Source organism: Macadamia integrifolia, chromosome 8 (genome assembly GCF_013358625.1).
Source record: "Macadamia integrifolia cultivar HAES 741 chromosome 8, SCU_Mint_v3, whole genome shotgun sequence".
Classification (NCBI taxonomy): domain Eukaryota; kingdom Viridiplantae; phylum Streptophyta; class Magnoliopsida; order Proteales; family Proteaceae; genus Macadamia; species Macadamia integrifolia.
Genome location: NC_056564.1, coordinates 28,044,841 through 28,071,055, shown reverse-complemented (window position 1 = coordinate 28,071,055; position 26,215 = coordinate 28,044,841). Strand labels below are relative to the sequence as shown.

The window sequence follows — 26,215 nt, the reverse complement described above, 5'->3', positions numbered from 1 at the left end:
CTATTACTCCTTCTTTCATAAATGAAATTTATGATTCCGAGTATAACTTGCCTCCTTTTTTTATGATGATCTTAATAAATTTTGAGAGTTAATAAAATAATGCAAATCAAAGAAATCCAACCCATCTGTAAGGATACTCGATCTATTAACCTAGGAATTGACCAATGCCTTCGAGAGGTAAAAATTGGTACCACCCTAGATGACGAAGAATCAGAACAGATGATTAGTCTTTTGAAAGAGCTTTCCGAAGTCTTTGCTTGATCTTATGAGAATATGCCTGGTATACACCCTGATATCGTGCAACCCTGATTACCAACCTATCCTGGGGCAAAACCTGTAAAGCAGAAGCTCAGAAGAATGTAGCCAGAATGGAGTGAAGATCAGAGAAGAAGTTGTGAAACAGTGGAATGTGGGGTTTCTACAACTGGTGAAGTACCTCCAATGGCTGCCTAACATAGTACCAGTGCCAAAGAAAGATGGCAATGTACAAATGTGTGTAGGCTTCCAAGATCTTAACAAGGTAAGCCCTAAAGATGGCTTCCCATTACCTCACATTGATCTATTAGTCGACAACACAGTGGGGCATGCCTTGCTATCATTTATGGATGGATTCTCGGGATACAACCAAGTGAGCATGCACCCAGAGGATCGTGAGAAGACAACCTTCAACACTCCATAGGGAACCTATTGTTACAAGGTGATGCCTTATGGATTAAAGAATGCTGGGGTAACTTATCAGCTACATGAACCAATCTCGGATCAAGGATTCCATTTCTGGGGCAAAGCATCGAGAGGCATCGGTCCATCACCTATAGGCCACTAACCGAGTGGGGCAGTGGAAGTAGTCTACAAGAATGTCAAAGCCACCCTTCAGAAAAAAAAAAAAGGCAAGAGAGAAATTGGCTGAGACTCATAAGGATTATGCAGACAAGTTGCCACTTGCTTTGTGGGCATATCAGACTTCTATACGATCCTCGACTGGGGGCAACTCCTTTTTCATTGGTATATGGGATTGAGGCAGTACTACCAGAAGAGATTCGGGTAGCACCTTTCAAGGAACTTTTGGATAGCTAGTTACTTGAAGGAGAATAGGTAATGACCCGGCATGACAAGCTTAGTTTTTCTGGATAAAAGGAGTATGAAGACCATGGATAATCTGAAAATATATCAACAGAGAATGGAAAGGGCCTTCAACAAGAATGTGAAGCCCCATCACATAGAAGAGGGTGAACTTGTTCTTTAAGAACAAAGAGCCCTAATTCATGACCCAAGAGGAAAATTCAGGCCCAACTGGAGTGGCCCATTCACTGTCAAAAAGATTCTACCAAGCAATACTATGAAGCTTATAGACCACGACGGCAACGAAATACCTGGACTAGTCAATATGGATCAACTTAAGAAATATTATGTCTTATTGGGTGAATACCCCGAACTACATCAGACCTGATTCCTCTCAAGGGATACGTAGGCAACTTGACATGTGCAAGTGTGGTCTCAAGCATCTCAAGGCAATAAGTTGGTTCCTAAATTAATAATCAAGGTATCTTAAAAGATCATTATAGTTTGTGTCCCCTAAGAATCGCCATTTGGCATATAAGGCCATTAGATATCTATCATTCACCTATTGGTCCATCAATTCTTATCTAGAACTCTATCCCCTAAGAATTGCCATTTGGCATGCAAGGCCATTAGGTATTTATTATTCACCTATGGACCTTCAAATTCTTATTCAGGATTCTATCTCCCAAAAAGTCACCACCCGGCACCAGTTTATCAAGGCCAGTTCATTCCATATCCTTGACCAAGTCAAAAAAAAAAGAACTTGTTGCAATAGTGGTAAAGGTTTGGTAGTGTTAATAGTTAATGAGTAATGCTTTGATAAATCACCACATCTTCTCTTTGCTCGTGATAACTACAGGATAAGTCATGAGCTCCTTGGATGAGACATTGAGGAAATGGACCTTGGACATAAGTTTAATGGCACCAGGACTACTAGAATCCATGAATATGTCAGTGCTTAGTCAAATTGGGTGCATAGAGCTACATCACAATCTGCTTCGATAGATCCCTCAGCATTGGGATGTTGATCTACATATATTTTAGTTTGGGTTGATTGAGATCTGTCCAACTCTCGAGGAATTCCGAGTTTACATGTTATCCCCACCTAAGTGCAAGTTGATTCAACCATCTTTGAAGAAAGATCATTCAGAAGAGATTCAAGACTTGTTCGGATGGAAAAAAGAGAAAATGAAGCAATTCATCAGATATGGAAAGATTAATATTCTTAAGTTGGCTAGGATCTTCATTCAATACCTACCACTGGGAGGAATCCATTAGCAAAGGTCACAAGATGCTTATCTACTATGTATGATAGCTCACTATATTCTCCAAACTCTAGGACGTGGTGCACTAACTGTCTTGATAGAAGTGATAAAGCAATTAAAGAAAGGAAGAGATATCATTCCCACAATCCTTGCAGAAACATTCAAAGGGCTTGATGACATGAACAATAGCTGTAGATTCAAACTTGATCATTATCGTGGAAGTCCCGCCATTTTCTAACTATGGCTACTAGATAAGCTGAAGCTGAACAGGCCATCAAATGGAAGTCAACTTGGGGCTCTTGGTTACCAAGGAAGGAGGGAAGCTCCAGAATTCAAACTCACTGATGATTTGGAAAGAGTACCTACAAGAAAGAATTACATAAGACATTGCGTGGAAATGTCCAAGAAAGCCATAAGAAGATTTTATGATGAAGACCTCGGGCTACAACTATGTCAGATTGATGAGATTGACTCACACATCCTTTTATTTGTCTGCATATATCAGTCGACAATATGGGCTCAGGGCAATAGACCCAAAGGAGTTAGTGAACTTCCACCCGCCCCAAGAGTTGTCTCCCCTCTTTGTTGCTTACCTATCTTGCCTATGTTTGGATTTTAGCGTCATTCTGGTTATTCTAATGAAGACTTGAGTTGTGGAATTAATCGTCCCTTAAAATTCAAAGTACTAGACTCAGAAAAAAAAAAAAAAAGGAGAGAGATAAGTTTTCATTCCAAAATAAAGAGCCAAGTTTGGCCATATATGTATAAAAAAATGAACATGGGGAGGGAAAAAGAAAAAGAAAAAAGCAACATTTGTGTTTTGTAGGAACAACAGGAACAGATCTCTAGGGACCACCATCCTCATCTGTGCCATACTCGGACCCACTTACAGAAGTCATGAAGTTACTAGACATAACAGTATCATGTGCTGACCACGAACTCGATAGCTGTGCTGTGAGGTCCTCAATCTGGGTGGCCTGGTCAGCATTCTATTCCCTCAGAGAAGCAACCTACCCATCTTGGGAGGCACAAAAGATGGTCAAAGCAAGAAGAAAATCAAAGAAAAAAAATTTGTGAAAATCCCCACCCTCAATATAAAATTCAAAAAAAAAATCAAATCAAAATTCAAAAAATCAAAAGAATTTTTTTTAATCAATAATAAAAATCCAAAATCAAACTTTAAAGTTCAAAATCAAAACCAAAATTCAAAAACAAAATAAAAAAAAAATAAAAANAAGTTCAAATCAAAATTCAAAAAACCAAAAATCAAAGGTCAAGAATCAAAAAAAAAACAAAAAGAATCAAAGAATCAAAGATTAAAAAAAGAGGGGACAAATGTCAAGCTTTTGAACTAGATGCTACCTTTAAATGCAAGAATATTTTCCACCACATTTGTTTAAAAACATGTTTGGCTAACCCATTTGTAACTTAGAACTCAAGAGGAGGTTAAGATCATTAAAAAAACAATCAAGTCAAGAATCAAAGATCAGAATTAAAAAAAAAATAAAACAAAACAAAACAAAAAAGATTCAAATTCCAAGGAATAGCTAAAAAATTATTACCACAAAATACAATACCCAAATCTAATTTCATGAGGAGCATGAAATTTACATCACATTTGTGTGAAAGGTGAAAATCAAATTCAAGTGGAAAGTAAAACTCAAAGCAAATTAATGTGGTAGGTAAAATTTACATCACATTCATGTGAAAGGTGAAAATCAAATTCAAATGGCAAGTAAAATTCATTTGAAAAACAAAATTCAAATCAAATCCAAATCAAGAGCAAATCAAGATTTCAATTCAAAAGTCCAAATTCATGATTCTATTTCAAAGGTCAAAATTCAATATTCCAATTCAAAAGTCCAAAAGATTAAAAACCCAAAGAAGAATCAAAGAATCAAAGGTAAAAAATCAAGAATCAATTATTAATGTCTTTTATAGGGTTGAAAGAGCAGCAAATTTCTTTCCTATAACTGACAACACCAGATAGCCCAACCCGATTCGAAAGAACCCGCCTAGAAGACCAAATAGCCGAGCCCGGTTCGAAAGGACCCACCTGAAACATCAGATAGCCCAGTCTAGTTCGAAAGAACCCACCTGGAAGACCAAATAGCCCAGCCTGGTTTGAAAGAACCCAGCCTGAAGACCAAATTCCCTGAACTGGCACATGTGAAGCCCAACTAAGGAAAATTCAAGAATAAAATATTTTTACTTATTGCAAGTTTGTAAGAGCAGTGAATTTCTTTCTTGTAACCATCGGTCCCAGATAGTCCAGATTGGTTCGAAAGACCTAGCATGGAGACAACATTCCCTGAACTGGAACATGTGAAGCCTAACTAAGGAAAAGTCAAAGATCAAAGTACTAAAATTTTTTACAGGATTGGAAGAGAAGCAAATTCCTTTCCCACAATCGGCAGCCTAGATAAGTCCTAAAACTCAAAAAAAGTTGAGAGATATTATCTATTGCATTTTTCAACTTCGTCATAAATGAGCAAGATGACAGCAGTACATGCTTCAGGTGACAAAATGTGGTCGTTCTTTTCTTTGCCCTTCGACCGTTACCACAGGCCTCAGCCAAAGAGGAGCATTCTGTAGATACCCAATTTTGTCACCCTCTTCCGGCTATGACGAAATATGGATCTTGGATGCAACTTTCAACTTCCGATCAATAGAGATGATGATGGAAATATTCCCCTACTTGAAACCCTTGGAACCCCCGCGTGAGAGAGAAGAGGGTCCAATTTTGTCTTTCGATATACGAAAGTATCTGGTCAAGATGATCGTACATATGGATAGTGCTCGAAAATATGATTTCAATGATATATGGCACCTCAAAATCAGATCGTCAGATCTCTTGTGATCGTCACTGGAAAATTACATTTTCCCATAAGTATACCGTGCACACTGGCAAACCTGTGGGAAACCTAGAAAAATCCCCTACCTACCCAAATACCCTAAAATTCATCCCCTACCTACCCAGATAACCCAGAAACATTCTTCTACCTGGAAACCTTGGAAACCCCACATGGGAGAGAAGAAGGTCCAATTTTTACTTTCTATATGCGAACGAATTTGGTCAAGATGACCGTACAGATGGATAGCGCTCAAAAATACGATTCTGACGATATATGATATGTTAAAATTAGACTATCAGATTTCCCGTGATCATCACCAAAAAAATCCATGATCGCACGCAGGCCAGCCCTCACGCATAGTGCATGGCTGCTACCCGTCGCTGCTACCTGTGGATACTGCCTATGGCTACTGCCCGTGGCTGCTGCCTGTGGTTGCTGCCCATGGATGAAGCTCATGGCTACTGCCCAAGGCTGCTGCACATGGCTGTTGCCCATATTTGCTACCCAACCCGTGCCCCCTCTGGCCATGACCTGTTCCCCCTCAGGCCATGACTTGCACCCCCTTTGGCTATGACCTGCACCCCCTCTAGCCCGAACTCCTGCCCCCTCTGGCCATAACCCATGCCCCCATTAGCCATGACACGTGCCCCCTCTGGCCATGACCCACACCCTTATTGGTTGTAGCCTGCACCTATGCTTGTTGCTGCCCATGATTGAAGCACATGGCTACTGCCCATGGCTGAAGCCCATAGCTGTTGCCCATGTTTGCTACATAGCCTATGCCCCCTCTAGCCATGATCCACACCCCTGCTAACCATAACCTGTGCCCCCTCTGGCCATAGCCCATGCCCCCTTTGGCTATGACCTGCACCCCTGTTGGCTGTAGCCCTCGCCTATGCATGCTGTAGCCCGTGCCTATGCTTGCTGCTGCCAGCACATGGCTGCTGCCCATGCTTGCTGCCATTGCCTGCTGCCCTAACCAGCCTTGTGTGTCGCATACCCATACCATAGTGCATCACACCCATGCCACTGCCCACGTGCCATGCGTCGCATACCCATGACATTGCATGCACACTTTGTGCATATTGCCTACCCTCCCATACTGACCATGCTCTATGCACTTCAACCCAATCTTGGGCGCCATCGTCAATGGTCGGGATTGGTTTTCCACTGACCATTTAAGACCAAAAAATCATTTTTTTGCTTAGGATTCTCTCTCCCAAAAAACCCATTTTTTTCCATTGGATAAAATCCCTCTTCACCCACTTTAGTCCAAAAACCCTCTTTCCTCCATTGGATAAAGATGTTCCCTCTTTCCCATTGGCCGGAAAAACCTATAAATATTTCCCCTCCTTTGGATTTCACACACCAAACAACCCCACCTCACTCCATAGTAGTGAAGCTCTACCCTCTCTCCTCCCCCCTCTTGATTTTCTTTGGGACTTCAGAGCGATCTTCGTTAAGATCCGAAATCTTGTTCGGATCTTTGAAGTGTTCATCGGACTTTGAAGATCTTCAATCCAAGTTCTTAGTCCAATCCAGCTTTTTCCACAAATAGTGTGTTCTTCAACTCCCTCCCTCCTTTGAGTGTTCTTGGTTTTTACTAGAAATTGAAACACCCCTTGAGGTTCTTCGGGTCTATGAAGAGATCTTTGTTAAGATCCAAAACTCTGTTCGGATCTTCAAAGTATTCTTCGGGGCTTTGGAGATCTTCAATCCATTTTTAGGTCAATCTATTTCTTTCCAAAAATAACAGTTCCCAGCGGAAGCTCTATCCGAGTGCCCCTGGAATCTTTTCAGAAATAGCCATCCCTAGTGGAAGCTCTACCAAATTGCCACCTCAGCCTAACCCTCCCCTAGCCTATCCCCAACGGAAGCTCTACCTGAGTGCCACCCCATCCTAGCCCTCCCCTAGTTTATCTCTAGTGGAAGCTCTGCCAGAGTGCCACCTCATCCTATGCCCAAAAATAGCCTTCCCTAGCCAAAGCTCTATCATAATCCAAATCCAGAAATAGCCTTTTCTAGCCGAAGCTCTATCAGAATCCAAATCCAAATCCAAAAGTAACCATTCCTAGCTGAAACTCTGTTCGCATACCATCACAATCAACATCTCTCAAGAAATGAAGTTGGAGGTCAAGACAATCTTCCCCTTAGCCAGGAGAATCAGAAAGACAGTCCGAGCCGGTACTAATCAGGGGCCCACCCCTCTTGATCCGAAATAGGGGTTAATTTTAGGTATAGTTTCTCAACCAACTTATCATATAGACTTTATATAGACCTTGTTTTAGTGTATATAGTAGTTTAAATTCAATCAATTTATATTAGCCATGCATTTGGAATAGTAATAACTATGGAAAATGTTCATTCTTAAGCATCTAGTTAGAAGACCGGTCGAACCGGGTAGATTGGGTGCCTAACACCTTCCCAGTTCTATAACCTGACACTTACCCTAAATCTCTAGACCAGACCAAATTTTAGGAACTTTTCTCAGGAATTGGTCCTAGGCCCATAACCCTTGGTGGTGACTCCAAACTCCCATTTGTAGAATCTCGATCCCCGTATTAGACCATCTTCAAACCCCCGTCTCGAATGATAAATTTCACTCTTTTGAAATAGGCCCCCACATATCTTTGAGCGATGATACTTTAGTGCAGGGCCCACAAGGTAAGCACACACAACACACCCCCTCCCTCATATGAAAGAGATGAAAGGGCGAGGAGAGAGGATGGAATCGACGATGCATGAGTCCATTTTTGGCCGCTACCCTCACAGGGGTTGAGGCAGTTCTACCTGTGGAAATCTTGGTACCATCCTTAAGGGTGCTTCTTGATAGTCAACTACTTGAAGGAGAATGGGTGAAGGCCAGACATGACGAGCTCAATTTTCTCGATGAAAGGAATATGAAAGCTATGGATAATCAACTAAGAATGGCCAGGGCCTTCAACAAAAATGTAAAGCCCCGCCACATAGAGGTGGGTGAACTTGTTCTTTGAGAACAAAGAGCCCCAATTCATGACCCAAGAGGGAAATTCAGGCCCATTTGGAATGGTCCATCACTATTAAGGATATTCTACTAGGAAAAGCTATGAAACTCATAGACCACAACAACCAAGAAATACCCAGACTAGTCAACATGGATTAACTCAAGAAATATTATATTTGAAAGGGTGAATAACCAAAATTACATCAGACCTGATTCCTTTCGAGGGATACGTAGGCAACTTGACATGTGTAAGTGCATTCTCAACCATCTAAAGGCAATAAATTGGTTCCTTGATTAATAATCAAAATATCTTAAAAGATCATCATAGTTTGTGTCCCCTCAGAATCGCCATTTGGCATATAAGGCCGTTAAGTATCTGTCATTCCCCTATTGGTCCATCAATTCTTATCCAGGATTCTGCCCCAAGAATCACCATTTGGCATATAAGGCCATTAGGTATCTGTCATTCACCTATGGTCCATCAAACCCTTATCCCAGATTCCATCCCCTAAAGAAAATCGTCACCCGACACCAGTTTATTAAGGCCAGTTCATTCCCCATCCTTAATCAGTTGAAAAAAAAAGAGCTTGATGCAACAGTGGTAAAGGCTTGTTTCAGACATTAGCTAATGAGTAATACTTTGATAAATCATTATTTCTCTTTTGTTTGTGATGGTTTTAGGAAAATTCATGAGCTCGTTGGATGAGACGTTGAGGAAATGGACCTTGGACATGAACATGAGGGCACCAGGGTTGCTAGAATCTATGAATGTGTCATTTCTCGATCAGATTGTGTGTGTGAAATTACATCACCAATTACTCCGGCAGGTGCCCCAACACTGGGATGCCAACTTGCATGTATTTCGGTTTAGATTAGTAGAAATCTTCCCAACTCTTAAAGAATTTTGGGTTTGTATGTTATCTCCACTCAAAGGTAGGTTGTTCCAACCATCTTTGAAGGAAGATTATTAAGAGGAAATTCAGGACTTCTTCGGATGGAAAGAAGAGGAAGTGAAGCAATTCGTTAGGTATGGGAAGATTGACATTCTGAAGGTGGCCCAAATCTTTGTCCAATATCTACCAATGGGAGGAATCCATCAACAGAGATCATAGGATGTTTATTTACATTGCATGATAGCTCGCTACGTTCTCCGAACTCCCAGACATGGTGCACTGCCCGTCTTGATTGAGGTGGTAAAACAGTTGGAGAAAGGAGGTGACATCATCCCTATGGTTCTTGTAGAAACATTCAAGGGATTCGATGACATGAACCATGGCCATAGATTTGGACTAGATCATTTTTAGGGGAGTCCTACTATTTTTTAGATTTGGCTGCTTGAGAAACTGAAGTTAACCAAGTCAGTAAAAGGAGGCCCACTCAGAGCCCTTTGCTACCATGATAAGAGGAAAGTTCTGGAATTCAACCTTATCATTGACTGGGAGAAGTACATGCAGGAAAGGACTGTGCGAGATATTGTATGGAGATGCCCAGGGAGGCCACAAGAAGATTTTCTAGTGAAGACCCTTGGCTACAATTATGCCAGGTTGATGGGATTGACTCACACATCCTTTTATTTGCCCATGTACATCAGTCAACAATATGGACTCGAGGTGATTGCCCCAGAAGATTTAGTGAGCTTTCACCCACCTCAAGAGTTGTCTCCCCACCTTGTTACTTACCTATACTATCTATGGTAGGAAAATTGTTCTCCTTTCCATGTAATTCACTTGGTAATAGAATGAAGAAGTATTTGGGTTTTCGTGTTATCCTGATTATTCTAATTTTGACTTGAGTTGTGGAATTGATTATGCCTAAAACATTGCAAACCATTAAAAAAAAAAAAAGTTTCTCTTTGTGTCAAAGATGGACTTTCATTCATAAGAGGCCAACATAAAAGGGCAAGGGAAAAGGAAAAAGAAAAAATATATGTGTTTACAATTACAAGAACTAGAGGAACAGGTCTCTAAGAAGTAAACTCATCCTCTGAATCACCCCCATGGAGTACTGGGGAACTCACGAATGCTAGTCCAATCTACTCCAGCCTCTGTGTCATATCCTGAATCAATGCATCCTGTTGGGCAATCTCCTGCTGGTAAGAGCTGACTTGGCTCTCCAAGGTGACAATCCTTCCATCCCAAGGAAAATGGGAGAGTATCAAGAAGATGAATAATGAAAGAGGAAGGGAAAAAAATTAAAAATAAAAAATAAAAAAAAAAAAGAAAAAAAAGAGAAAACGTAGAAAATATCACCTCACATAAGCCATAATGCACCCTCCTGATCTCATAATAGACCTCCAGAGACACCTGAGAAAGAGCATATTAACCAAAGGGAGTCAAAAGTTAATTAAAGGATGATTAGATACTCACATAGTCATAAGGAATGGGCAGCCCAAGGGAAGCATCTACATCTGTGCTCTGCCCCAGAAGATGAGGGAGGCTAGGGTTGGCCGCGTTGGGATAGCACCAAGCAGGAAAGCCATGAAGGGGATGTTGGCTACTCTGAGAGACCCACTAGCACTATTAGAGGGTCCAGCTTATGAAGGATTAAACACTAAAGTGTGACTGAACAGTAGAAGGGCCTACGCGTCGTGTTCTCCTTTGAAAGAACTTTAGTTAAGACTGAAACGAAAAGAAGTTGAAGCATGAAGGAAATACCTAAGAGAGGGCAACATACCACTGGACCGTCAGGACCAAGAGGGGTGCATACTGTCTCTACCTCTAGGAAGGCTCTATAGTCTTCATCCCGGTCAAGAAATGATTCATCCCATACTCCATCCACCAAACTCTCAATCTCGTCCGCAGGGATGATCTCTAGGCAATGCATGGTAGGTTGAGGAAGACAGAAAGAGAGACATGACTCGATATCAGACCACTAGGGTATGACTCTCCCACTCTCCCACCCAGGTACTCGACATGACCCCATATGCCTCGGAACAGGACTCGATTCAGATAAGTATTTAGCCAAGACAACTTCGTCAGAGTCTGAAAATATGAGAGACTAGAACGGCCTCCAAGTGACCTACAAATCCAAGGAAAAGTAAGTACAGCACAGGACAGAAAGAATTTTAGTGTCAAATGTGGCATACCTCAGTAAGACCGTTTAGAAGAAAACGAGCTGTAGTCCCCAAAGGATGGTGCCGACCCCTGATCACATAACTGTCTCCCCACCTTGTAGCTATGGCGAAAGAAAATGCCTTAGGATCCCTTAGTCTGGGAGCTATGATCTCCAGATACTCAAAGCACCAAGGCTATGTTAAAAGATCAAAGTAAAGAAGTGCAATCCAAATGAATGAAAGGAAATAGGTACAAGAAGGAAGGTTTCCTGGAGGATGTAGCCCGCTCCCTTGAGACCTCGGTCTCCATATGACAATAGGTCTAGGGTCCGCAAGAGGTATGCATAGGCGGCCCCGCCCCAGTCCCAATAATCTACCTTTTGAAGATCCCAAAAGAAGAACACTAGGCGAATGTCTACTCCCCCTCGAAGGTCACTAAAAAGACACTGACCCACAGTAAACAACAAGAACGAATGGGTCACCTATGCCATATTTCCGGGGTTTACCCACAGGCCGGTTCTCTACCATCATGCACTAATATCCCCAAGATGGATATGTGTCTGATCAGCCGGAATGGTAAGACCTGTTAGGTCCGCAAATTCCCTAGCTGTCGGAGTCTCGAGAAGGGTCATGGGTCTACCCCCAAATGGAACGCCCGTCAAGGCGTAAAAGCACAAAGGCATGATGGTGATCTCACTAATAGGAAGATGAAATGAGTGAGTACTCAGCCACCACCACTCCATTGGGGCCCCTACCAGTGTCGGATTGAATTTCTAGGTCTCTATAAGAGCTAACCGACATAGGCATGATGACGACATGCATGAATCAACCATCTCCCTCACTCTACGAGAAAGTATACTATGTTATGACTATACCATGTTCGGATGGCCATACAGGGCCAAGGTAGGTGGTTCCCTCCCTTCGTGCTAATGGAAATAAAGAATATATATATAAAAAAAAACATAAAAATAAAAGATAGTAAAAAAAAGAACAAAACAAAAATAAAAGATGAACAAAAATAAATGAGCAAATGTAAAGACTTACCCAAGAACCCCATATGGAGTTGCAGATGTGGTTCTGACTGTTGTGAAGAGTCTACCCAAAGTGCCAATCGGCCAGGCCCTCATTCCTTTGGGAGGAACTACTGCAACCCTTCAGCTGGATTTCTCCACAAGTCTTTCTCTTTCTTTTTTCAGCAATATTTTCCAAAATCATAAAAGAGACCCAAGAAGTTTCCCAATTTACACAAAATCCCACAAGAATGTCAAATTCTCCAAATGACTCCTTCCTCAAGATCTATGTAGATCTTCAAGAGAAAGATGAAGAACTTCAAGGAAAACTTAAAGATCTTCGAAAAAAATTTGAAGAAACCCGAGAAAATGCAAAATGGTTCGGATCTTCGAGAAGATTCCAAAAACCTAAACTCACTCACTCACGAATCATTCTCCACTCAGAAAAGTTAGAATGAGGAATAAACAAAGGAGGGGGGGACCATTTATAGATACAAAATTCATTTTCCCAAAAAAAAATATATATATTTTCAATTCCAATCTCAAGGTGCAAATCAAAGATTCTTACCATCAAATACCAAGTTCAAAATTATTTTTGTAGTAAATTATGGAAAGTAAAAATCAAAGGGAAGGTAAAAATTCATGTGATAGTTGAAAATTCAAATTCACATAAGAATGGAAAGTAAAAATCAAAAAGAAGAAAAAACTCACATCCATGTGGTAGGTGGAAATTATATGGAAATGGAAGGTAAAAATTCAAAAGGAGTGTAAAATTCAAATTGGGTGAAAATTATATCACATGAAAAAAGGAAATTCAAAGCTAAAAGTAAAAAAGCAAGATCAATGGTAAAAGCAAGGTTCAAAATAAGGTCCCAAATCAAAAGCAAAAAGAAAGATTCTAAGTCAAAGAACCATGAATCAAGAACTCAAGGGAAAATCAAGAGAAGAAACAATTTCATTGACCAGGCCCCAGGTGGCCCAATTACATTTACTTGACCCCAGGTGGCCTAATTGCATTTACCAGGCCCCAGGTGGCCCAATTGGATTCACCCGGCCCCAGGCAGCCCAATCTCTTTGTATTAGCTCCGAGTGATGCGATCTCATAGATCAAATTCCCTGACTTGGCACATGCGAAGCCCAATTAAGGAAAATCAAAGAATCAAATGTTTTTGCCTATTACAAGATTGGAAGAGCAGCGAATTCCTCCCTTGTAACCATTGGTCCCAGATAGTCCAGATTGTTTCACCTAACCTGGAGACCAAATTCCCTGAATTGGCACATGTAGAGCCCAGCTAAGACAAATTTAAAGATCAAAGTACTAACATTTTTTGCAGGATTGAAAAAGCAATGAATTCATTTCCTACAATCGACAGCCCAGGTAAGTCCTAAAACTCTAAAATAGTTTAGGGATATTATCTATTGCATTTTTCAACTCTGTCATTAATGAGCAAAATGATGGCAGTACATGCTTCGGGTGACAAAATGTGGTTATTCACCCTTCGGCTGTTGGCACAGGCCTTGGCCAAAGAGGAGCATTTTGTAGACACCCAATTTTGTCACCCTTCTCCGGCTATGATGAAATGCAGATCTTAGATGCGACTTCTGACTTCTGATCAACAGAGATGATGATTGACTAGGAAAACCTAAAAGCATTCCCCACCTATCTGAAAACCCTAGAATCCCCCACGTGGGAGAGAAGAGGGTCTAAATTTGATTTTTTATATACAAAGAAATCTGGGCAAGATGACCATACAGATGGGTATTACTTAGAAATACAATTCCAAAAATATATGGCAAGTCAAAATCGGTCAATCAGACCTCCCGCAATCATCCCCAGAAAATTAAATTTTCTTGTGCGTATGCCACACACACTGGCAAGCCTGCTGGAAACCTAAAAAAATTCCTTATCTACTCAAATGCCTTAAATTCAGCCCCTGCCTAAAAACCCTAGAAACCCCCCATGCAGGAGAGAAGAGGGTCCAAATTTGACTTTTTATATATGAAGGAATCGGATTAAGATTACCAAACAGATGGATAGTGCTCAAAAATACGATTCTAACGATATATGGCATGTCAAAATCAGACCGTCAAATTTCCCACAATCATCATAAGAAAATTCTATGATCACTCTTGTGCTGTGCGCTAGCCAGCAGGCATGCGCCCTCGCTGGCTACTGCCTAGCCCGCATGCACACGCCCCAACTATCTGCTGCCTAGCCCACATGCACTCACCCCCACTGGCTACTGCCAGGGCTCGCTGGCTGCTGCCAGTACCCATGTTGGGTGCTGTCAGGGCCCCCACTGGGTGCTGCCAGCACCCTTGCCTACATCATGCGCATGCTGCCCTACACACCCATGCCACTGCCCCGCACACCTATGCCACTGCACGCACACCCTTGTGCCTAGGATGTACCCAGCTATGCACCACTACCCACACACCCTGTGCACATTGCCTGCCATCCCATATGGCCATGCCCCATGCACTTTAACCCAACCTTGTGTGCCGCCATCAATGGCTGGGATTGGTGTTCACTAGCCCGGTGGGTGATGAGATTTCTCTTCACCCACTTTAGGACAAAAACTCACTTTTTGCTAAATACTCTCTCCTCCCATTAGTCTACAAAACCTTTTTTTGCCCATTGGTTAAAACCCTTTTTTACCCACTTTAGTCTAAGAACCATTGGTTAAAAATTCTCTGTCCCCCCTATTGGCCCACCTTTTTTACCCACTTTAGTCCAAAAATCTCCTTTTTTCTCATTGGTTAAAAATTCTCTCTCCCCCCTATTGGCCCAGAAATCCTATAAATTCCCCCTCCTTTGGATTTTACACAACACAACAACCCCACAACTCCCCCTTTAGGAAGTGAAGCTCTGCCCTCTCTCCTACCCTCCCCCTTTGAGTTTCTTCGAGTCTTTAGAGTAATCTTCGTCAGGATCTGAAATCTTGTTTGGATCTTCGAAGTGTTCATTGGGACTTTGAAGATCTTCAATCCAAGTTCTTAGTCCAATCCAGTTTTTACTAGAAAATAGTATGTTCTTAGCATCCTCCCTTTGAGTGTTCTTGATCTTTACCAAAAGTAAAAATCCCTCCCCCTTGAGGTTTTTCGGGTCTACAAAGAGATCTTTGTCAAGATCGTAAGTTTTGTTCGGATCTTCAAAGTGTTCTTCAGGGCTTTGGGGATCTTTAATCCATTTTTAGGTCAATCCATTTCTTTCCAAAAATAGCAATTCCTAGCGGGTGCCCTTGGAATCTTTTCAGAAATAGCCATTCCCAGTAAGAGCTCTGTAGGAGTGCCACCTCAACCTAACCCTTCCCTAGCCATTCCCAGCGAAAGCTCTACCAGAGTGCCACCTTAGCCTATCCCTCCCATAGCCTATCCCTAGTAGATTCCCAGCGGAAGCTCTACAAGAGTGCCACCTTAGCCTATCCCTCCTATAGCCTATCCCCAGCAGAAGCTCTGCCAGAGTGCCACCTCATCCTAAGCCAAGAAATATCCTTCCCTAGCCGAAGCCTTTTCCAAATCCAAATCCAAATCCAGAAATAGCCTTCCCTAGCTAAAGCTCTGTCCGAATCCAAATCCGAAAGTTATCATTCCTAGCCGAAACTCTGCCCAAATATCATCCCCATCGAAATCTCTCAAGAAAGGAAGTTAGAGGTCAAGACCATCTTTTCCTAAGCCAGGAGAATCCAAAAGATAGTTTAAGCCGGTACTAATCAGGGGCCCACCCCTCTTGACCCAAAATAGGGGTTAAGTTCAAGTACAGTTTCTCAATCGAATTGTCATCATGTAGACTTTAGATAGACCTTGTTTTAGTGTATATAGTGATTTAAATTCAGTCAATGTATATATGTGTGATAGCTTAGCCATGCATGCGAAATAGTAATAATTATGGAAAATGTTTGTTCTTAAGCATCTTATAGGAAGACCAGTTGAACCGAGTAGATTAGGTGCCTAACACCTTCCCAATTCTACAACCTGACACTTACCCTAAATCTTTGGACCAGACCAATTTTAGGGCCTTTTTCTCCAGAATTGGGCCCACCCTAAGGTCCTAGGCCTATAATCCTAGGTGGCTAGTCCAAACCCTCTTGTATGATCCCGATCCCCGTATTAGATCATCATCAAACCCCTGTCCAAAATGATGAACTTTACACTCTTATGAAATAGGCTTTCACGTATCTCCGAGTGGCGATACGAAGGTGCGGGGCTCACTAGCAAAGCACACATGACACATCCCTCCCTCATGAAACATAAAGAGAGGAGAGAGGATGAGATGCCAGTCCTCTTTCCCCCAGGGGAAAGAGAGACATCTCATCATCTCCAGCCGCTACCCTCACACCCGCACCACATCCCTTTTGATTGGCCGCTCCATCAAAGAATAACTACCATTCATTAGCTATGTCTTCTTCCTCTATTACTGTGATTCCTTCATTGGTAAAGGCATCATCCAAGGATCTTCATATTCTATGGGGTGGGCAGCCAAATGATCGGCTATGTCCTGCCCCTTGATAGATTTCTGAGTTACATAAGTGATGTCAAACTCTGATAGCAAAAGAAACCATCAGGCCATCCTTCCCATTAGGGCTGGCTTCTTGAAGAGGTATTTGATGGGATCCATCCTTGAGATCAAGTGCACTGGATAGGAAACCATGTAGTGTCGTAACCTTTTCGTTACTCAAATCAATGCGGCACAAGTTCTTTCCAAAGATGTGTACTATGTGTCATATTTAACTTCTTACTAAGGTAGTATATGGCATGCTCTACCCCTTCTTTTGTCTCTTTCTATGCTAGCAAATAGCCCATGGAATATATTTCCCATGGATAAGTATAGGAGAATTGGTTCACCTTCCACCGGTGGTGTCAATACTGGTGGGTTCATGAGGTATCTTTTGATTCTATCAAAAGCTTGTTGGCATTGGTCATTCCATTCTGTGGGTTAATCCTTCTTCAGTAGCTTGAGAATCGTAGTCAACTAAGCTATGAATCCGCTAATATCCTGGATGTGACCCAAAAATCCTCATATTTACTTCTCAATCCGAGGTGTGCGCATTTCCTAAATTGCCTTGACTTTGATAGGGTTGACTTCAATACCTCTTTCATTCACCAAGAAACCTAACAACTTTCCTGCTATTGCCCCGAATACACACTTCTGAGAATTCAAAATTCGCTAATACTTCTTGATTCTTTCTAAGGATCACCTTAGCGTGGGAATTCCCCTGTCGATCTTTTAACTTTACTATCATGTTGTCCACATAGACTTCCACATCTTTTTTCATCATGTCATGCAATATGGCAGTAGCTACTCTCTGATAAGTTTCCCCAGCATTCTTAGTCCAAAAGGCATTACCTAGTTACAATAGATTCTCCATAGAGTGGTGAAGGTTGTCTTCTCACGATCCTCTGGGTGCATGCTTATTTGGTTGTATCCTGAGAATCCATCCATAAATAATAACAAAGCATGGCCACCATGTTATCCACCAATACATCAATGTGAGATAATGGGAAGTCATCTTTAGGGCTTACTTTGTTAAGATCGTAAAAGTCCACTCACATTCATACCTTGCCATCTTTCTTTGGTACTGGTACTACGTTGGCCAACAATTTGGGGTATTTCACTACTTGTAGAAACCTTGCATTCCACTGCTTGACAACTTCTTCTTTGATCTTCTCACTCCATTCTGGCCGCATTCTTCGAAGCTTCTGCTTTACCGATTTTACCCCAGGGTAAGCCAAAAATCGATGCTGCACAATGTTGAGGTTGATACCAGGCATATCCTCATAAGACCAAGTGAAGACCTCGACAAATTCCTTTAGAAGACTAATCATTTGTTCTACTTCATCGTCATCAAGGGTAGTGCCAATTTTTATCTCTCGAAGGCATCGGTCGATTCCTAGATTAACAACCCGAGTATCCTCACGGATGGATTGGGCTTTCTTTGGTTTGCATTGTTTTATTGATTCTTGATATTTATTAAGATCATCAACAAAAAAAGGGGGCAAGTCATACTCAGAATTAGAAATTTCATTTATGAAAGGAGTAACAGACTCGACATACAAGGACTCTAAACTCTCCTTGAGAGGGGAGGCCGACACAAAATCATAAACAACAGACTCAACTACAGACTTGACAACTGGCTTGATGCTTTCGCCAGAGGTATTCAAGTTGGTTGACTCAATAACATAAGTAAAATTGAAGTTTTCTCCAATGCTTGTCCAGTTTAGGAGTGATTCGACAGCTCGATGGATGAGGAGGTGCGGCAAAGGGCCTTCTTCTCCTTCTGGAATAGTTGTTGCTATTTCTTCAACGGTGCAATGGTTCTTCTGGATAGGTGCCTGCTTCTTCACAAATACCAGCTGATCAACCTTATGCTCTCAAAAACTAAACTTTTTAAGGGATGAGGATTGGTGGAGACTGCTCAATCCTCTTTCTATAAAGTCCATCTTTTCAAGCCTATTGAGGGATGCCATCCTAGTGCCTCGGTCACATCTTTGACCACCTTCATGGAACTTCCTGTTGCAGTTGATTTGGGCATAGTACATGCAAGCCATCATTCTTTGTGCTTTTCTTTTCTTTGCATTTGCACTTCTTTCTCTAAAAGGACAAGGCTTAAGCTCATGTAGCTCTTGGGCTCTTAGCTCTTGTAGGTGGGTGCAAATGTAGCTTTTCAAATCAATGGAAAGCGGTAAACTCCAGGTGAGCCTTATCTTCTTTTCCCATTCTCTTTTCAGGAGGATTCTAGGACTTGGTGCCTCCTTTGATTGGATCAATGTTGTAGGGTTACTAGATAAAGACCCATTCTCAATCAGTGCAATTTCTACTATCTCGGTGATACAACTATCTTGATCAATTTCTTTGACTAGAATTTGCTATTGTTCTACCTTATGAGTCACCCAGTCGAACTCATCTTGGAAGAATACTTTAAATCTTGGCTGTATCTTTACGGTGGTTTCATCGAACCATGGCTCCACATTTCTGTGGAAAGGAAAATCCTCAATACCTTGTGCCCCTTGGTGGTCAGTGCAGTGTACCCGAGACCACTCTTTTCTTTGTTTACTGTCAAACTAGGCTGCTTTGGAACTCCCTGATGATATTTTCCTAGTCACATGCTAGGAAAATTTTGCATATTCTTCATCATTTGATTCACTGGCAGACTCCAGATGGCCTCATAGTTAGCCGGGATTTCCTCCTTTGGAACTTCTTTGGTAATGACTGCACAAGTTGTTTCTAATTCGAAACCACTTAGTTGAACTTCTTGGTCTTGTTCTTCCCCATTTCCAATATTGGCCAAGGTATTAACCACCTCGGGATCTCCGACTACCTTAATTACCTTTTCTTCATGAATGAACTTCACCAGGCCTTCACATGATGCAACCAAGGCCTTCCCAAGAGCATGTTGAAAGATGTTGGTATATCAATGACTTAGAAATCAATATCAAACTTTACCAGGCCAATCTTTACGATAAGGGTGAGGATGCCAAGGATTTTTCTCTTGGTATTGTCATATTCCCGTATGGTTTGGGAAGTTGCCTCATTTCTTCAAGGTTAATTTCAATACTCTTTGCTGATCTAAAGGGTAGAACATTCAAAGTGGACCCATTGTCATCAAGCACCTAGAGAACCACCTTGTCAAGACATTTTACTGTGATGTGGAGAGCTTTGTTGTGCTAGGCTTCTTTGGGGAGCTCTAAATTTGAGAACATTAAGGATTGTACAGCATATGTTACCCCTACTATGTGTGTGAGATGTGCCAGATTTATCTCAATAGCACCTGGATGTGGATAAGAGACTTCAAGACTACCTCATGGTGTGTGGGGGATGCCATCAGTAGTCTCCAAATCAAGATATTAGCTTGGGACTTCTTAAGTTGAGCCGAGACTAGGTTTTCTTGTTCTTTCTTCAAGCTACTAGTTTCTACCTCATTAGCCTTTGACTGTTCTACTGCTAAGGCCTTGCCCTTGTAGTCTCTTCCACTTCTGGTCTCCATCACATTGATAGGTTTCTTCACAATGATTTCTATGGGATAGCAATCTCCATCATCGCTATTTGTTATGGTTATTATCCCTACCATGGGTTCATCCTCTTCTTCTGATTCTCCCTCCCTGCTTGGGGTGGGGAGTCGAGGTCCTCCACAAATATCCATAGCTCTGGCTCGTAACTTTTTTACTAAATTAGAAAGCTATTGGAATATGGCATCTACTGCCTCTGTGAATCTGTCGTCTGACCCTATTTCCTCCAGATCATTTAGCTGCTCATGATAGTAATGATCACCGATACTTACTTCATCCAGCATGTTGTCAATTTCTTCTACTCTTTCTTGTATCCTCAATGTGTTTGAGTACACTTCATACAGCTTTTCTTCTATTTCTAATGTGGAGTCCCGTTCGTCCATATAAACTTGTGTCGGGTCTCCAAATTTCTCATTTTCTGACTCTGATGTAGAATCATCTCCTCCCATGTAGGGGGAAGACTGAATGCCACCAGTTGAATCAACTATTCAGTCATCACCACCGATAGCATAGATCGAGAAACATGCCTAGTGAACTGGTGAATAATATTCTGACTCATCATCATTATTATTGTACCAAGGCCCTTGGTAGTCACCCCAGTCTGAATACTTATCATCCTCTTGAGAATCAGAGTCATCTCCATCATTATCACCTTCATTCTCGTCCTCCTCGTTGTCGTCGTCATCCTCTTCTTCAATGATTGCCCCCTCACTTGGGTCTTCATCAGACTCCTCTTGACCATCAAATTCTCCTACATCCAAGTGCTCGTAGTATTCAGAGCGTATAGACCGAAAGATTTCCAAAGGAAGGTGGATCACTAGCTCCTTCATTAGACTTGACATCACTGGCTCGAACTTGGATAAGATCTGATTCATCGTCCTCTGTGTCACTCCCTATGTGGATTAGGAAGGTGTACTCTTTAATCTATTCCCCTATGGCCAATGTGGTTACTGCTCTGAGAAGATCATCTGTAATCTCTACAATCATCTCTGGGTCATTCTCTGAAGATATAATGGGCTAGATTAGAGAAGTGGGTTCACCCTCTTGGTCTTCTCCTAAAGCATTCACTGACCCCATTGATGAAGTTATTTTTGGGGAGTCCAATAGTGCAAGCATATCCTTCCAATCGTACCCGTTCGTCGATCCTTCTTTTGGGTTATATACCGAACCTTGAGAATGGGATTGGTATTGGGGTGATGAGGGGTATAAAGCAGGATGGTATGAAGATGATGTAATGTGAGATGTAGGATATGAAGATTGGGGGTGATAGGATGAGGAAATTCCTCCTCCTTGATGGTGGGGTGAAGGTTGATGATATGGTAGAGGTTGGTAATATGGTGAAGGTGGGAGATATGGTGGAGGTTGGTAATATAGTAAGATGGATTCTTTTGTTGATGAGGAAGGATGAATGGTGGGAATCTGATCTTTTGATTCTTCTTTTGATGTCTCTCTTCTTTTAGGGGTCCTCATGGTTCTGGCCCTTTTATTCATGATTTTCCTCTAAGTATGGGCATTCATGTGATTCTTCTGAGCTCTGGGTACAATGGGCTGAGTGGGATCACTCTCTGTTGCTTCTTCATCTAGATTGTTCACAAGTTCAGGAAGTGGATTGGTGTTGACATTGGGAGGTTACTTCACGTTGACCTCAATGGTTCCGTTGTCTACTAAGTCTTGAATTGCATGTTGCAAACTCAAGCATCTTTTAGTTTTGTGCCCCTTCTGGGTGTAGTAAGCACAATATTCGTGGTCCCTATATCAAGCTAGAGGAGGGTTGCTGATAACTTTTGGAGTCACTGTCCTTAGCAATCCTTATTTCTTTAACTTCTCATACACCACGGTCATAGACATTCCAAATCAAAAAACTGCCTTCTTGGATGAGGGGCCTTTTGGGAGGGTATCTATGTATTACAAATGGTTGTGAAGTAGTGGCTAGTGAGACTGAATGCTAAACTGTACCTACCACATTAGTTTTTGGACCCTTTCCACATTTGACTCTGGTGTTCTTCCTTGCATCTTTGGAGGATCCTTGATTTTGAGCTTCCCTTAGCATTCTGTTTTCCACATGTGTGCCGATGGCTATTGGGGCATCAAAATTTTGTAAATGTTGATAGTAGAGGACATCATAATAAGGCTTTGACAAGTTCTTTGTCAACATCTCCACTTGCTCTGCTTCTAAAGGCCAATCTACCATCTTGGCGGCTTTATCCCTAAAACTCATCAAGAATGCAGTGAATCCGTCTCTAGGCTGCTGTCTCAACATCTCAAGCTCCCGACGTTTCACATCCACCTCGATATTATATGAGTACTGCTTGGTGAAGGTTTTCACCACTGTTGTCCAATTCTGAGTTTGGGATGACTCCAACTGGGTGAGCCACCTTAATGCCAGTCCTGATAGGGTTAACATGAAGGCTTGCCCCATCTAGTTGTCCACGAGTTTTCATGACTTGACGATGCTAAGAAAAACTTTGAGGTGAGCCTTGGGGTCTCCTGACCCATCAAACCTATCAGTCTACAACTTGAATTTCTCGGGGATCCTAGCCCCAGAAAAGAAACTCATTTCATCTTAATTAACTGTTTGGTTTTCTGAACTCTTCCTAGTTCGAAGCATATTTTCCAATTTTTCTAACTACTCTCTGATTTTTCTTTCTCTATTTCTGGAAGTTCCATCCTGACATGTGCTGCATATTCCTCTTCCTCATCTTCAATCACTACAGTGGGAGGAAGGACCTTGGCATAGGTTCCTCGTTGACCATTTGGACTGGTAGGTGAGACTCCTCTCTGACCAGTTGGCCTAACTTGCCTTTGTTCTCCTGAGTCAACTCAGGAATAGTCCTCGTGATGACCATTAGGTCTATTCTGACCCAACTCTCCAGTAGCTTGTGTTGGTTCAGTCCTAGGAGAGTTCTGAAGTGCATGTAATATCTCTGGGCTATTCCTATCTTGACTTCGGCCATCTCTATCTGTAAAGTCTCTACAGGATGGACCCATGCTTGCTCGGATGATTTGGGGTCGTGTGGATCCATGCTAATTGGGCTGTAATCACTTAGTGGTAGATAATCTTGGAGAGATGACGAAGGTGATACTAGACTTAGACGAGTCAACCGATTACCCTGATGTGTCCAAATGGACCACGGAGAATACTCGAGGTGTGAAATTGTGCCTGAACCAAAAGTGTTTTATTTTAGAATTCTTGAATTCCCAACCCCTTGTTCACACATCCACTAGATTAACAACTAATGATCAATCCAAAGTTAGTCCACTTAATGATAGGAAGTGGATAAGGGTTGATGCCCCTAGTGTAATGCAAATGGCTTGTTGAGATTCATACAAATGGCTTGTTGAGAATATTCCCATAAGACATTCCATATAACAAAGTCATGCTTTTCTTGCTCTTTTTCCTACTAGATGTCCTTCCTCCTGATTTTCTCGGAACTTCTCGGGACTTCACGTGACTCTAACAAGATTAACCTTGAGTCACGTATTTGGACATTTTTCCTAAGGAGGAGGGACACCTTTTATCCGAAACCCACTTAGGAAAGCAATTCTTTATGATGGGAATGTAATGTATGAAAATTCCTTTTCGAGACTGCAAACAAGTTCTATAGTTAGCTTGTGGTGCTCCAAGCTTTTTTATCTATTTTCTACATGATGCTAAGTATACAATGGATGCAATAGGACCGACAAGGTTTCCTTGACAGGATCTATATACTCAAGGTACGTGATCCTTTTGATTACGAGATCAAGGGGGTGACTTCCTTGGTTAAGCAACGGGCCACGAGGTGGTGGAACCATGAGTGATTGTGTGTAAAAGTGTAATGCAGGAATACCATTATCCGATCTTAGAATGTCATAAAGTGCACGAACCTCCCTGAGGGTGTTGGCACAACTACGAACATCCTCGTCATTTAATAATACTTCTCACCCTTGTATAGGAAGCAGGTATCATTTGCTCTCAGAGTACTCTCCATGACATGCGCTGTCCTCCCTAAAGGTGCAGGTATGACAAGGAGTCTCTCGCCAAATGATTTCACTTCAAGCACGATGCATGATGTGGTTAGAAAATATAATTACAAACATGGGGTTAGCCAAACACGTTTTCAAACAAATGTGGTGGAAAATGTTCTTGCATTCAATGGTAGCATCTAGAGTCAGAAGCTTGATATTTATCCCTAGTAGAGTCACCATTGTGAGGGTAGTGGCCAAAAGATGCGTAATGCGTTCCTCCCCTGTGGGGTGGGGGGGAAGGCTTGCATTGATTCTGTCCTCCCTCCTCTCTTTCTCTTCCATGAGGGAGGGGTTTTACAAATAAGAGGTTACGGCATAGGATATGCTAGCAGAGTAGTGCATACACAAAAGTGGGTAAAGAGGAAATCTCTTCACCCACCAGGCCAGTGGAACACAAATCTCGGCCATTGACAGTAGCGCACAAGGTTGGGTTGAAGTGCACGGGGCATGACTAGCATGGATGCACGGGTGGGCAAGTATGGTGCAAGGATGGGCAGGCAAGGTGCACAGGCTAGGTAGGCTCAATGCACCAGGGCAGGGGCGCATGCAATAGTAGGTAAGGGCATATGTAGCAGCAAGCAGGGGTGCATGCAGCAGTAGGCGGGGGCACGCACAAGGCTGTGCATGGGGCTGCTAGTTGGAATCCAGTGCGTACAGCATGCATGCGGGTTGGCTTGCTGGTTAGTGTGCCCAGATGTGTGAAGGCCTGCTGGCCAGCACACACAGCATGCATGAGGGTAGGCCTACTGGCCAATGCACACGTGAATATGAAATTTTCTAGTGATGATTGCAGGAGATATCGACAATCCAATTTTGATGTGCCATATATGGTTGGAATCATATTTTTGAGTACTATCCATCTGTATGGTCATCTTAACCAGATTGCTTTGTATATAAAAAGTAAAAATTTGACCCTCTTCTTTCCTGCATAGGGTTTTTAGGGTTTTTAGGTAGGGGATGTTTTTAAGTTTTCTTAGTCAATCATCATCTCTATTGGTTGAAAGTCGGAAGTCAGGTCCAATCATAGGTAGAGGAGGGTGAAAAAATTGGGTGTCTACACCTACATCCACCGCTTCTGCAAAGGTATCTTCTCCCCCTATTTTTTCACGATTTTTCAATTGTTCGGCATAGTAACGCTCATTGATTGTCATTTCTCTCAACATTTAATAAATCTCTTCCACTCGGAGTTTTATGACATCTAGACGTCCATAAATATCACACAACTGCTCTTCAAGATCCGTCACAGAATTCACGTGACATTCAAAGACATTTTTGTGATCCCCGAAGTCCTCACTATGTTCAGGTTCTGAGGTAGACCCATCTTCCTCCATTTGGATTGTAAGTGCTGATTGGGTAGCATCTATTGGGTCAATCATGGGGTCATCTCCCCCAAAAGCAAATACTAAATATCCTCCTGGATCTCTTAGTGCATAATATCCATACTCATTATCTTCGTCATTATCCCAAGGTCCCTGATAGTCACATCATCCTAGTCTTGGTACTCATCATCACTTCGAGAATTAGAGTCATTATCATCATCCCCATCCTCACTTTTATTCTCATCATCATTGTCATCATCCTCTTCTTCACTGATGTCTCCCTCACTTGGTTCTTCATCAGATTCCTCCCGAACATCGAACTCCCCTGCATCCAGACACTCATAGTATTTAGAGCTTATGGATCAAAAGATTTCCATAGGGCCAGATTTGACCTCTTTGGCTCGAAGTTGGATCATACCGGACTCATTATCTGCTGTATCCCTCCCTATGTGGATTAGGGAGGTATGCTCTTTGATTTGCTCCCCTATTGCCAATGCTATTACTGCTCTGAGAAGATCATCTGTAATCTCTTCAATGTTCTCTGGGTTGTCATCCTAAGGTAAGGTTGTATGAATTAGACAAGTGGGATCAACATCTCGATTTTCTCCTAAGATATTCACTAAACCTGTTGATGAGGTTATTTTTAGAGAGTCAGGTAAC

General features: G+C 42.0%; 1 protein-coding gene across 1 annotated transcript in view; it reads right to left on the bottom strand.

Annotated features, from left to right (window-relative positions):
• LOC122086860 (FK506-binding protein 3-like) overlaps positions 1-25,612 on the bottom strand; it is a 50,131-nt gene extending 24,519 nt beyond the window's left edge. Inside the window, exons 1-2 of the mRNA XM_042655796.1 lie at positions 25,441-25,612; positions 20,827-20,982 (exon numbers count right to left, since the gene is read on the bottom strand). Coding sequence (XP_042511730.1) covers positions 20,827-20,982; positions 25,441-25,612 — 328 coding nt within the window. The remainder of the gene's footprint in view (positions 1-20,826; positions 20,983-25,440) is intronic.
• Positions 25,613-26,215: the final 603 nt, after the last annotated feature.